Here is an 11,777-nt window from a genome sequence, read left to right on the forward strand (position 1 = left end):
GCATCCCTTCCCTCCAGCGTGTCTTCCTTTCCATTGTTTTCAGTTGCTCATAATTCTACCCAGAGTGTCATCTTCTGCACTTTGTATTCCCAGCTGAGCAATTAATGTTTGAATAATACATGATCCAGCCTGCACTTTCCCTCTGCTGCAATGCCACTTGCCCTGTACCCTGAAGAGCTGTCATTGCCTTGCAGTTTGAAGATGAGTGCCCTTCAGCGGTGGCTGAAGCGATGGGCCCTATTTGTGTGTGTGCGTAGGTATGCTTTGCATGACCTGTACACACACCTATATTTTGCATTATTGCATCTTGGGCTTGGAAAATTCTATAGAAATTATAGTAAAGGTAAGTAAGTAAGTTTGAGAGGTAGAGGCCTACAGACAACAGAAATCAAATGTGTTTCACAACGAACTGAACGATAAATACGAACATGCTAACGATTACAATCGCCCGCTCATCTGGGAAAAGCATTACTGGCACACCTTAATATTGAATACCTGATACAGTAAAAGGCACAAATGGCATTAAACCAGCCTCGCAGGCCTATGATTTCGGGAATAAAGCGGGCTGCTGAGAGGAAGCATCCCAAAACAGACTGTTTTCAGAACGGAGACCACAGCCTTAACTTAAACACGTGGCCAACTGACTTCATGCCCAGTCGGGACACGGGTAACTTGTGGGCAGCTGCGGAACCTGGGGGCAAGCTGGTCCAGACTCCACCCCCACACGGCTGTAGCTCCTTGGAGTGCAGCTCCCGGCATGATGCAGCTATACCCTGGCAGCCCTTGCTTCTCCTCGGCTTTCTTTTTGAAGAGGGGTGGAGGAGGAAGAGAGCTCCTGCAGCTCCTCTTGTCATGGAAAAATCGAAGGCACGCGCCTCCTCAGCAGGCCAAACCAGACATTACTGCAGCTGATCCGACTGACCGAAGCCAAGCAGCTGGTTCACAGCGGCAGATGCAATCGCATCCCGAACGCTCCCCGCTCCCTTCTTCAACGCCGGCTAGTAGCTGATTCCACAAGGCATGGGCACACGTGCTTACAAGCTATTTTCAGAAATTCCCTGAGATAGCCCTATTCCTCAACTGTGATTTTGACTTCCTTACCACCTCTTCCACTTACCAAATGCTTCGGGATTTTTGTTATTAAGTCAGAGTCACGCAAATAAAATTTGCGGATATAAATAACCTGGGAAAAGCCCTAACCACTTCTCAGCCACATGGATTTTCTCATGTTGTTCTGCTTATGTACGGTTATCTGAAAAACTTCTTGTAAACGAGACAGGAAAGCAACTCATTTTCTTGTGATTTCTTTCGAAACCAGCTTCTACAGCTCAGCCCTGTGACACGCCACCTTTCACAAGCAACAGGTCTGAAATCACACGAAGTAAAAGCGTTTTCTTGCAGCCCCCTCTTCTTGGTAAATAACTCCTACAGCATTCTGCGCAAAAGCAAGCATCCCAAAACTGTTCTACCCTAAAAATCGCAGCAGTGCTCATAAAAACAACTTGAGCTTCAAACGAATTTGTATTCTGGCAAGGACCCCAGAATGACAGCAGCGCTTTTGTTGCCAGCCTCCGGTCTCCTGATTACCTTTATTTTATGGAACTAATGGTGGCCCTGGCGCTAATTCAACATCAGACAAGCTCTCCGTGCAGTGAGACCTCCTCAAGAAGGGCCGCTGACAAAAGACCTTTGGGGGTGGGGTGTAACAGAATAACATGCAGCAAAGGAAGATTCTGTAGGCTGAATACAGTGTGAATTTATAATATACAAACTATTCCTGGTGTATGTTTTCCTCACTATTATTCTAACAACCCACAACATTTAGCTGAAGTTTATTATTTGTAATATAACTTCACATTTACAGTTGGGTTATACGGCACTCAACCTCAGGTCACGGGCAGGCACTTTTCATCCCACTCTTGGGAATCTCTGCATTCCCCCACAAGCCCCAAGAACCCTTCCAAGTGCTCACTGATGAATAACTGTGTGTGCACAATTCACATACACGTAGTAAACGTTATGTAATTGCCTGTAAGGACCCTTATTCAGAATACGGTGGGAATTTTATCCCATACATATGTGTGTGTGCACAGAAAGGCACATTTGTATCTATATACACACACAGATATCTGTCTCCCATCACACAATTTGCCCCATTTTTAACTTACATTTACCTTTTCCTAGCTCACTGTCTTATTCATTACTGTGTAAAATCCCCACACGTATTACACAAATTAAAGCAAAAAAAAAATTTAATTCAATCTAAAATAATTTATATGCAAGAAAATTAAACAACTATGAAGAAAGTTCTACTTCACAACAGATAGATAACAAAATAAAATTTGTAAGGACAATTTTTTTTTTCTCCTACTTTTCCAAAGTAAAATCAGAGGCTACATACAGTTTGCTTTCTCCTCCTATTCATGTAATTACTCACACATTTCGGTTTCTTCAATAATTCTTTTTCCTCATTTCTCCACAAGTTAAGGAATGAAACCCAACTGATCAAGTCAATAAAATGTTCCCGTATTTCCTACGTTTTCTGTTTCACATTATTGCTCTACCCAAAAAGGGCGTTGGAAAGAAAATGGGAGAGATTTCCAATAGCCTAAGAGACTATTTTTCAGTCAATCTAACCTAATTAGTCAATCTCCTTCCTTTCTAATTTGATGAACTGTACTCTCCAATGTAAGGTGTTTCAACAAATTTCAGACAACCAATTAAAAAATTTCCTTAATAATTTGGCAAGAGCAGTGTTAGAAGCAGATATCCTGACGAATGGATATATCATGCAACAGCTTACATGGGAATTTCAAGGCCGCTAACATTTTATTAAAGATTCTTCTTAGATTATAGAATCGTAGACTATTTTAGGTTGGAAAAGACCATTAAGAACATCAGTTCCAATATTATTACGACAGCTATTTTCACATATGTAAATATGTGAAAGTCACTTCCAGTAACTTACCAGAAAAATTACCTGATAGTCAATTTGGGCGTTACCATATTTGTTTTAATAACAAAATATTACAGTTTTCCTTTGATAAAAATTATTTGAAATCTAGTTAGCCTGTTACTTGCAACAACTCACATAAAAAAAACAGTATAAAATATTGAACTTACTGAGCTGAAAATACAGAATGTGAAACGTAAAAGATGATTTTTTTTTTTAAATGACCACACCGCTGACGCCCGTTTCACCTGTTAGCAACGCTAATGAGTACTGCTCTTTGCACACTCCCTGCAGAATGCAGCAACAGGTAGCTGACGGTGTCACCAGAAGCAGAGTACGGGAGCCTATCCCACACGTGTAACCGCCTCCTGCTCTGTTTCAACACGTACCTGCTGGTTGTTTTTTCTGATCTTCAAACAGGTCGGCTGAACTTATAGATGAGCTTCCAGAAAGTCTTTCTAGTCGAGCCCTCGCTTCATACTAGGAAAGAATTGAGAAGAAAAATTAACGGTACGCTGTCATCTTTTGAGGTCATGTCAGATAACTCATGAGGTGACAGATGCAGCTCCAGAACATAAAATTCCTTCTGAAGTTGACCATTCTGGAAGCCATTCTTACTTCACAGTTTTCACATGACTTACACGGGGCGAGTTGGTCATCATTTCAACCTCGATCAAAGAGTGGCATTTACCGTGGCAACACCAAGGGGCCTACTCACTGTCAGCTACCCTAAAATTGCTGGAAAACTATGCAACCAGTAAAAACAACTGAAACATGTGAAATGGAGCGGTTGGGTAGGATAAGGGAAAAGCATTGCAGTTGGCATCATGTTAACCCTTCTACTCACATGATGCTTTTAATTCAACTTTTCCTGAGTTCGCTGAGAATAATACATTTTTAACATATTTTTACATTAGTCTTTGTACTGTTATTTTTCCATTAAACCCAGATTTTTTTAAATGATCTCTCACCTACAAAATGCATCATAACATTAATTTGTTTTTTATTTCTAGGCTGATTCAATTACATTACAATTTATCTGCTTACTTAGCCTTACAATAGTGATAATGTTTCCACGTAACCATTAATTTTTTTTTCTAAGCAAATTTTAAGCTAAATAAAATTTCTAATTTTTATTTCAATTACATTACAATTTATCTGCTTACTTAGCCTTACAATAGTGATAATGTTTCCACGTAACAAACACAGTTGGGACAGCTGTTTTAACAAAAGAACGTTGGCATCAGTTTGGGTATGCAGAATAAACGAAGTAAGCTGTCATCCAGCATCAGGATGATTCTTTCAAAAATAAAGACTGCTGAATCCTAGTTTACCACTTCTATCAGAGAAGAATGATGTTGGAGATAAGGTCCTACCTGCAGCTGCAACTCCTTAAAATGGAATACTAAGCTATCAGAGTTATTAGAGACTTGTACTTTACTATCAAAAAAATATTCCAGTGGACATAATTCTAGAAGCTTTTTAATTCTACCAGTTTTAACTATTGCCTTCTCTTTATGCAAGAGCATTGGGCTCATAGATGAAGAAAATTTTAACATTCGAAAATATTTATCACTGCTATCTACTTACATCCGCATGATCTTGCCTTCCAAAATACATGTCCGATGAAATTGCTTTTACATTGCCAAATTTTTTTTGTGCCTCGTCTGTGTTTAGAGATAGTTCGTATTCAGGCTTACGTCGAGATGCAGGCCTAAAAGAAAAATAAACTAAATTAGTCAGCGTAACTTTTATTTACATCACAGCAGAATGCAATAAATCAAACCAGAAGCACTATCATATTTGCTTTGTGAAAGCCAGAAGTATAATAGTTATTTTTGTAAATAAATATTAAACCAGTATCAACCCAGGATAAAGACATTCAAATGAGTAAGTTGATATAGCAGCAAATAAAATTTCAGTGACAGTTTTACAAGATAGTGAACATAAAGTATTTAATCTTGTATCTTTATTTTCTGAGTTAATTTAAAAAGCAAACTGGATTATGTCAAAGACAGAATATTTCTACAAAACCTCAAAAAACTCACCATGTCAGTGAAATTCAGATTTAAAATTAATAGCACAAAAAGGTTCAACATCCTTTAAACTCACACATATTCATTCAAGATAAAAACACCGTTGTCAAAGAAGAAATACATTAATTTTTTTATCATCACAACAAGTAGACCTCCTGTTTGCAAGTATCTTAAATATCCTCATCCTGAATGCTGAGTACCCTACAGTTTCATTCATTTGGTAACTGGCTTCTCTTTGGCTCATTAGGCAATAACGAAAGCAAGTAAAGCAAGTACGCTCTCAGAACAGTGCAAATATTTGAGTTTCTCTCCCCACCTTTTGTCTAGTTCTTTTTTGCTGAAATGCTTTGGAATGTACCTCCAGTACATATACTGTACCGCACTGATAGACAAATGCTTAAAATGTGAATAAGAAATTCAGCTTCCAGAAGAAATTCAGCCAGGAAGTTCCTTGACTGCTGAGGAAATTTGTGGCTAAATTCCTCTTCTAGACTGAAAAAATCCCACTAATATAACTGGGGCTCAAACCATATTAACAAGCTTGGGCTTTCTGTACAAATATCAGTTAGGTTTCCGTGGTATACCTGTCTGAAAATCCTGCACTTTTTGAAGTTAACATTATATCAACGTCTCTACTATTATTTTCTTTCTTCCAAAAAGAATCTGAATTGTCATCCCATTTAGAGAAAGTACTGCTCCTCAGATCTGAAGAATCATAGTACCTAAAATCAAAGAAGACCAAAAAAAATTATTGAGAAAGTGGGAACTTCATATTGTTAGGTAAATATAGCTATAATAAGTGATTGCTAGCAAGTAAGTTTTGACAATGATAGCTGTCAGTGAATAATTTGGATTTCATAATATTGGTTATCATAGAATTGTTCTGGTTGGAAAAGGCCTTTAAGATCATCGATTGCAACCGTTAACCCATCACTGCCAAGTCCAACACTAAACCATGTCCCTAAACACCACAGGAATACTCTTAAATCCCTCCAGGGATGGTGACTCCACCACCTCCCTGGGCAGCCCGTTCCAACACCTGACCACCCTTTCGGTGAAGACGTTTTTTCCTAATATCCAACGTGAATCTCTCCTGGAGCAACTAGAAGGCGTTTCCTCTCGTCTTGTCAAGGGTGAGAAGCTTTGTACAGTCGAATCCAATGGATTTCTGGGTTTTTTTACACATGTATTTAACTGACGGAGAAGTTCGGCCTCTCTTAGGCCATGAAAATGCAGTGGACTACCTGAAAGACATGGTCCCACCCAAACTGGCAAAGTTCTCGTTATTTTGAGGTAATACATCTTCTGTAACGTCAGGAAGGCGCTGGGCAGAAGACTGTCACGATACCTGGCTGCTTCAAGAGCAAGCCTGAGAAAACTTCAGGGTGGGCGCTGTGAGCAAAGCCCCATGGTGACCCTGCAAGGCCGTCTGCGCATAAAGGCCTGGTGCCCTCGACACTCCATGCTAAGGCACCTGCCATGAAAAAAGCCACCGCAACTTTCAAGGCACTTGGAACGCTCTGGAGAACCAAAAGCACCCAACTGACCCACAGCATCCACCTTGTGCTGTGGTTCTCCATGGGGCAAAGTTTTCCAACTAAGGGGCTGACGGTGGCTAACCTCACAGCTCCACGTGACTCAGGCCATGCAAGCAGAGAATCTGCTCCCATTTTCTGAGGCATGAACATAGTCCAGGATAGTGAGGAAAGCCTTTTTCTCCGGTTCCATGTATTTTTTTTTTTAAATAAAAACATTAAGTACCTGAGTTTTGTTACATGTTTTAGGAAAACAAACCTAAAGAATGCATTTCTTAAAAGTGAGTCTTAATTTAGTAAGACAATCTTCTCTTGCATATCAAAACTGCAAGGAAAACACAAACAGAAAGAAAAGGAAAGAAAAAAAAAGCATGTCGGTCAGTTCTGTTGGTACGTTATCCTGACCTCTTCCCACTTGATTATCTCCGTATATCTAAACACATATGGAAAATACTTTGTAAAAAAAAAATATTAAAATGTCAAAGATCAAGAATTTCCCTTTGTGGTTAAATAAACTTTCTGGATATGACCAGGATAAGGAGTAAGACGATCAAAACAACTGGAGGCTAGCAGAATGGGATCATTCAGCACAACAAGCATGGGATATTGAAGTCTGCATCTGTACTTTGTGAAAGCACTCTTAAAAACCCAAAACATTCTCCATGTCTGTGTTATGAACAGTCAGGACATTTGTTTTTGCCAGTTTGAGAAATGTGACATCTACAGCAGCAAAGTCTCCCACCACTGCACATGGAAAACAGCAGGGACGGATCTGGAATGAACTGCTGCTCCCCGTCTCTCCTGACGGAGCAAGGGAAGCTCATTTACTGCGCTGAGGGGAGACGACTCACTGCACTGCAATCTTCATCTTCACAGTCTCACCCCACAGAGTGCATCTTACACCCAGGGGATTCTTGAAGGTACTTTTTCCTGATAAATGAGGTTTTTTACCCTCCTCTACCTTTTAGATACAGGTGGAAAATCCAAAGGAAGAGTCACAGATATAAGTTGACAAGAAAGGAAAAATCACAGAATTCACTGTTTGGGGCACCTCACTCTATGAATTCAATCTTTCACTGTTCCTGTGAGCTTAGGTTGTTTCCACTGCAATACCCCATATAAAAAACTAAAAGGAAGGCAGAAACTCCCAGGAAGGAGTGGTGCAGCACCAGAAAGTAGTTCAGTCTTCCAAATTTCTTCATTCAGCTGCCTCTCTCCCTTACGGCAGCTTAGAAACATGGCAAGGCACTACGTGCTTTCCTACAACCAGGGTCATTTTCTTTTGGCTCGACTTCTTAGTTGCTAAGTCATGTTCCTATGGCAGCAGAGTGTAGAAGCACAGTACACAACCTGCAAGGAAGCAACGCTGTTGCTCCTGCCCACTTAATGAAGAAGTCACAGCAATCGAAGTTTCCTCACCAAGTCCAACGAGCTGACTTTATACTTGCTTTAAAAAGAATTAATTTGTGTGTCAACTCCAATTAGATTCTCCTATTGCTACAACTAGAAGAACAAGAGCCCGGAACAGCTAGGTTACAATTTATCTTCTACTTATTGAACCAAAACACATTATAAAGCCTCTTCTATAATTTATCCCTTGCCTGCTAGTAGGCAGGCTTATGAATAATTTGAGAGCAGTAACAGCTCTTTTCAAGGAACAAATAGGGAAGCACTGAAATGATACGTTTTATTTTACAAGGCTGTTGCCAGTTTACTTGGTACCACACATTTCCCATTCTGCTGCTCTACACTACAGGTGATGACACAAAAGCCTCTGTGTTTTTATTTACCTGTCTGCAAGTCATTAGGTACAATTTTTCATGTGTCTGTGGCAACAATCCAATAAAGGCAGTTTATAAAAGCAACATCTGTTTCGGTATCAGCCCAGAAACAGCTGTTTCAGTGCAATCAGTGTCTGCAGGACTCATCATTTCTCTTCTCCCAACAGCACTATTTTATAATTTGCATTGCATTCATATTCTGATCTAAACTTTGTCTTTTTTTTTGCTCACATTTTACGTTCAAATACATAAAAGTGTATCAAAAAAGACTGCACACATCTACACAACAGATCCAGCACACAATATCTCAGAAAGATTTAAGCTTTGCATTTGGCCTGTATCCAGTTAAAAGACTGATGCAATTCTTGTATATAGAATCACAGAATGGTTTGGGTGGGAAGGGACCTTAAAGACCATCCAGTTCCAACCCCCCTGCCATGGGCAGGGACCCCTTCCACTAGACCAGGTTGCTCCAAGCCTCATCCAGCCTGGCCTTGGACACTTCCAGGGATGGGGCATCCACAGCTTCTCTGGGCAACCTGGCCCAGTGCCTCCCCACCCTCTCCGGGAAGAACTTCTTCCTGATATCCAATCTAAACCTCCCCACTTTCAATTTAAACCCGTTACCCCTTGTCCTGTCACTACAGGCCCTTGCAAAAAGTCCCCCCCAGCTTCCTTGTAGCCCCTTCAGGCACTGGAAGGTGCTATAAGGGCTCCCCGGAGCCTTCTCTTCTCCAGGCTGAACAAGCCCAACTCTCCCAGCCTGTCCCCATAGCAGAGGGGCTCCAGCCCTTGGAGCATCTCCGTGGCCTCCTCTGGACTCGCTCCAACCGGTCTATATCCTTCTGATGTTGGGGGTTCCACAGCTGGACGCAGCACTCCAGGTGGGGTCTCACCAGAGCAGAGTACAGGGGCAGAATCCCCTCCCTCGCCCTGCTGGCCACACTGCTCTGGATACAGCCCAGGATACGGTTGGCTTTCTGGGCTGCCAGCGCACATGGCTGGCTCATGTCCAGCTTTTCATCTACCATATCTAGTATCAGACTTCAATATTTGTTAAATTCTAAATTGGAATTTCAAGACAGTATCACAAGACAGAAAGAAAAGGGAAAAAAGAAAACCCAACACGAGTAATTTTGACAAAACATTCACTGGATTTGGTATACAGCAAACAAAAGCTTATATGGCAACAGCCTGTGCAAGTAGAGACTAGACCCTAAGCAATACACAGTCTGTAAACATATGATTCAGACTACCTTCTCCTCAGAAAAAGTAACTCCTCTTCTTTATGAGTACATCTGTTTTCAAGGTTAGGTCAAGTATTTCACAACTTTTCTGATTCAGATGTCCCCTGAAAATCTGTTAGGTGTAGACATGTCCAGCTGTCTTCTGTTTTGATCTAGAGTTCCAAATATCTTGTGTGTATTTGAACACATAACTTGCATATACTTGTGCCCTCACTCAAAATAACAAGGTGATACGTTACCTTGAACTAGAAGAGAAATACGAGTCCTCTACATCATCTGTGTACTTTTTCTTCGGCTTTGCCATCACAGGTGTTTCCTGCTCTATTGTTTGCATATCGGTTGTGACTGAGTGAGAAATGCCACTGTGGACAGGAAGAAAATAAGTATGTAAAGAGATAACAAAGCTCACACCCTAAACCAAAATGAAATGAAAGTCCAAATCTAGTTTAAGCTTGCTGATAAAGCCCGAGCTATTCAAACATTTAAGAAGAGGGATTAAATTAAAAAAAAGAAAAAAACCAAAGCCCTGGAAAACTCAACTGCAGTTCTCTGAATTAGTGACAGGACTCCAGAACACACATGGGAAACACAGCAATGGGACTTTTTCAGAGTTTTGGCTTGTAAAAGACAGACTATACTTAGGCTGGTACTGTTCCCTGAAAACATCATAGAACCACAGAATGGTTTGGGCTGGAAATGACCTTAAAGCCCCTCCAGTTCCAACCCCGCAACCCCCCTGCCATGGGCAGGGACACCTTCCACTAGACCAGGTTGCTCCAAGCCTCATCCAGCCTGGCCTTGGACACTTCCAGGGATGGGGCATCCACAGCTTCCCTGGGCAACCTGTCCCAGTGCCTCACCACCCTCTTCATGAAGAACATCCTGACTACCTTCCTCACAGTCAGCTAATGGAGGCAAATACCCTACAGACACCCTACAATTTAGTATTCTTTGATGATATTAAAGTTTCCATAATACACTTTAGTATAATTTGTTTTTTTCACTTCCTAAGTAAAATGGATAACTTCATAAAGCCACAGAGTATTTTAAACACAGTTTATAGGACTTCACACACCTTCTGTTGCTGCCAAATCCCATGCCAAGCCTCTCCAATTCGCTTTTCTTCTTGCCAGATAGATTTAACTTTTCTTCTTTTGTTTTAATATCAAGATCTCGATAGGCCAACCGTAAAGATGAGATGCTAGAACAAAACATTCAGTTAACATGTAACTGTAAAATGAACACCCAACCCAATAATATTGGTAGAAAAGTAACAATATATATTGTAGCGCTGTATTTTGTATGTTCTGTGTTTATTGAAAATGCTCATTATTAATTGGATTAAACTCCAACTGTAAGGATGGGAGAAAACCAGTAGAGAAGACTGTCTGAACACCACCCCAGGCTGCGTATAAGCAGGTAGCCATTATCAAAACGCACGTGAAACATGCTACTGCTGACATTCAGGACAGTTTTGCATCACCATTAAAGCCAACCTGCAAGAGTCTTTATTTTTCAACAGTACTAATTCTATGTGACACCAAATAATTGTCAAAATCATCCAACTCTGACACCCATGCCATAACAGTAGTAGTGTTTTCCCCTAACGCACAGCTTGGCCCTGCTACGTCTCCCTCCCTTCCTCGTGTTGTTACGCATACTCGCTGTAGCACACTCTTGAGACAAGTGGTAGCGGTAGACCACGTCTTTATTGATGCTGCCCTCCCCTCTGCCCAAAAAGGTGCTCAGAAGAGGGGAGGAGTGTTCCCAAACGGTGTATATTTTGTATTATGGAAACCCTGGAGCACCCAAAACTTATCATGTGCTGCAGGCAACACATTTTGTCACCTGAAGCATCCTCACAGATCAGATATAGTAAGCTCCCTTTCTGAGATGCCATGAACCTTCCTTACCTCAAAACAACCTTAACCATTTTCCAGTACTACCAGCGTAGCAGACACAAAGGTATTTAATCTTGATTACAGAATTGTAGAAACGCTGCTTAAATTTAATTTGTTAGGTTAAAAGGGATAAGAATACCAATTTTACGGAGCAACACAGCAATATTTTAATTCAAAAGTTGTAACTGGCATAAAGTACAAACGAATGCCATCAGAATAAACCTAGATGAGATGTAGGATGCTGCTGGCAGATGTCCTGCTGCAAGTAAAAAGGAAGTCTGAAGGAATACTGAAGTCTGAAACCCCTTTTTCACTCCTTGCAGA

At 40.8% G+C, this 11,777-nt stretch overlaps 1 protein-coding gene across 1 annotated transcript in view; it reads right to left on the reverse strand.

Moving 5' to 3' along the window:
- Positions 1 to 3,342: 3,342 nt before the first annotated feature.
- The window catches only part of ARFGAP3 (ADP-ribosylation factor GTPase activating protein 3), a gene marked incomplete at its 3' end in the record, with an annotated part of 23,538 nt that continues 15,103 nt past the window's right edge, over positions 3,343 to 11,777 (reverse strand). Inside the window, exons 9-13 of the mRNA XM_010158731.1 lie at positions 10,628 to 10,753; positions 9,792 to 9,914; positions 5,574 to 5,711; positions 4,544 to 4,667; positions 3,343 to 3,433 (exon numbers count right to left, since the gene is read on the reverse strand). Of these exons, the coding sequence (XP_010157033.1) occupies positions 3,343 to 3,433; positions 4,544 to 4,667; positions 5,574 to 5,711; positions 9,792 to 9,914; positions 10,628 to 10,753 (602 nt within the window). The remainder of the gene's footprint in view (positions 3,434 to 4,543; positions 4,668 to 5,573; positions 5,712 to 9,791; positions 9,915 to 10,627; positions 10,754 to 11,777) is intronic.

Source organism: Eurypyga helias, unplaced genomic scaffold (assembly GCF_000690775.1).
Source record: "Eurypyga helias isolate BGI_N326 unplaced genomic scaffold, ASM69077v1 scaffold1939, whole genome shotgun sequence".
NCBI classification, from domain to species: domain Eukaryota; kingdom Metazoa; phylum Chordata; class Aves; order Eurypygiformes; family Eurypygidae; genus Eurypyga; species Eurypyga helias.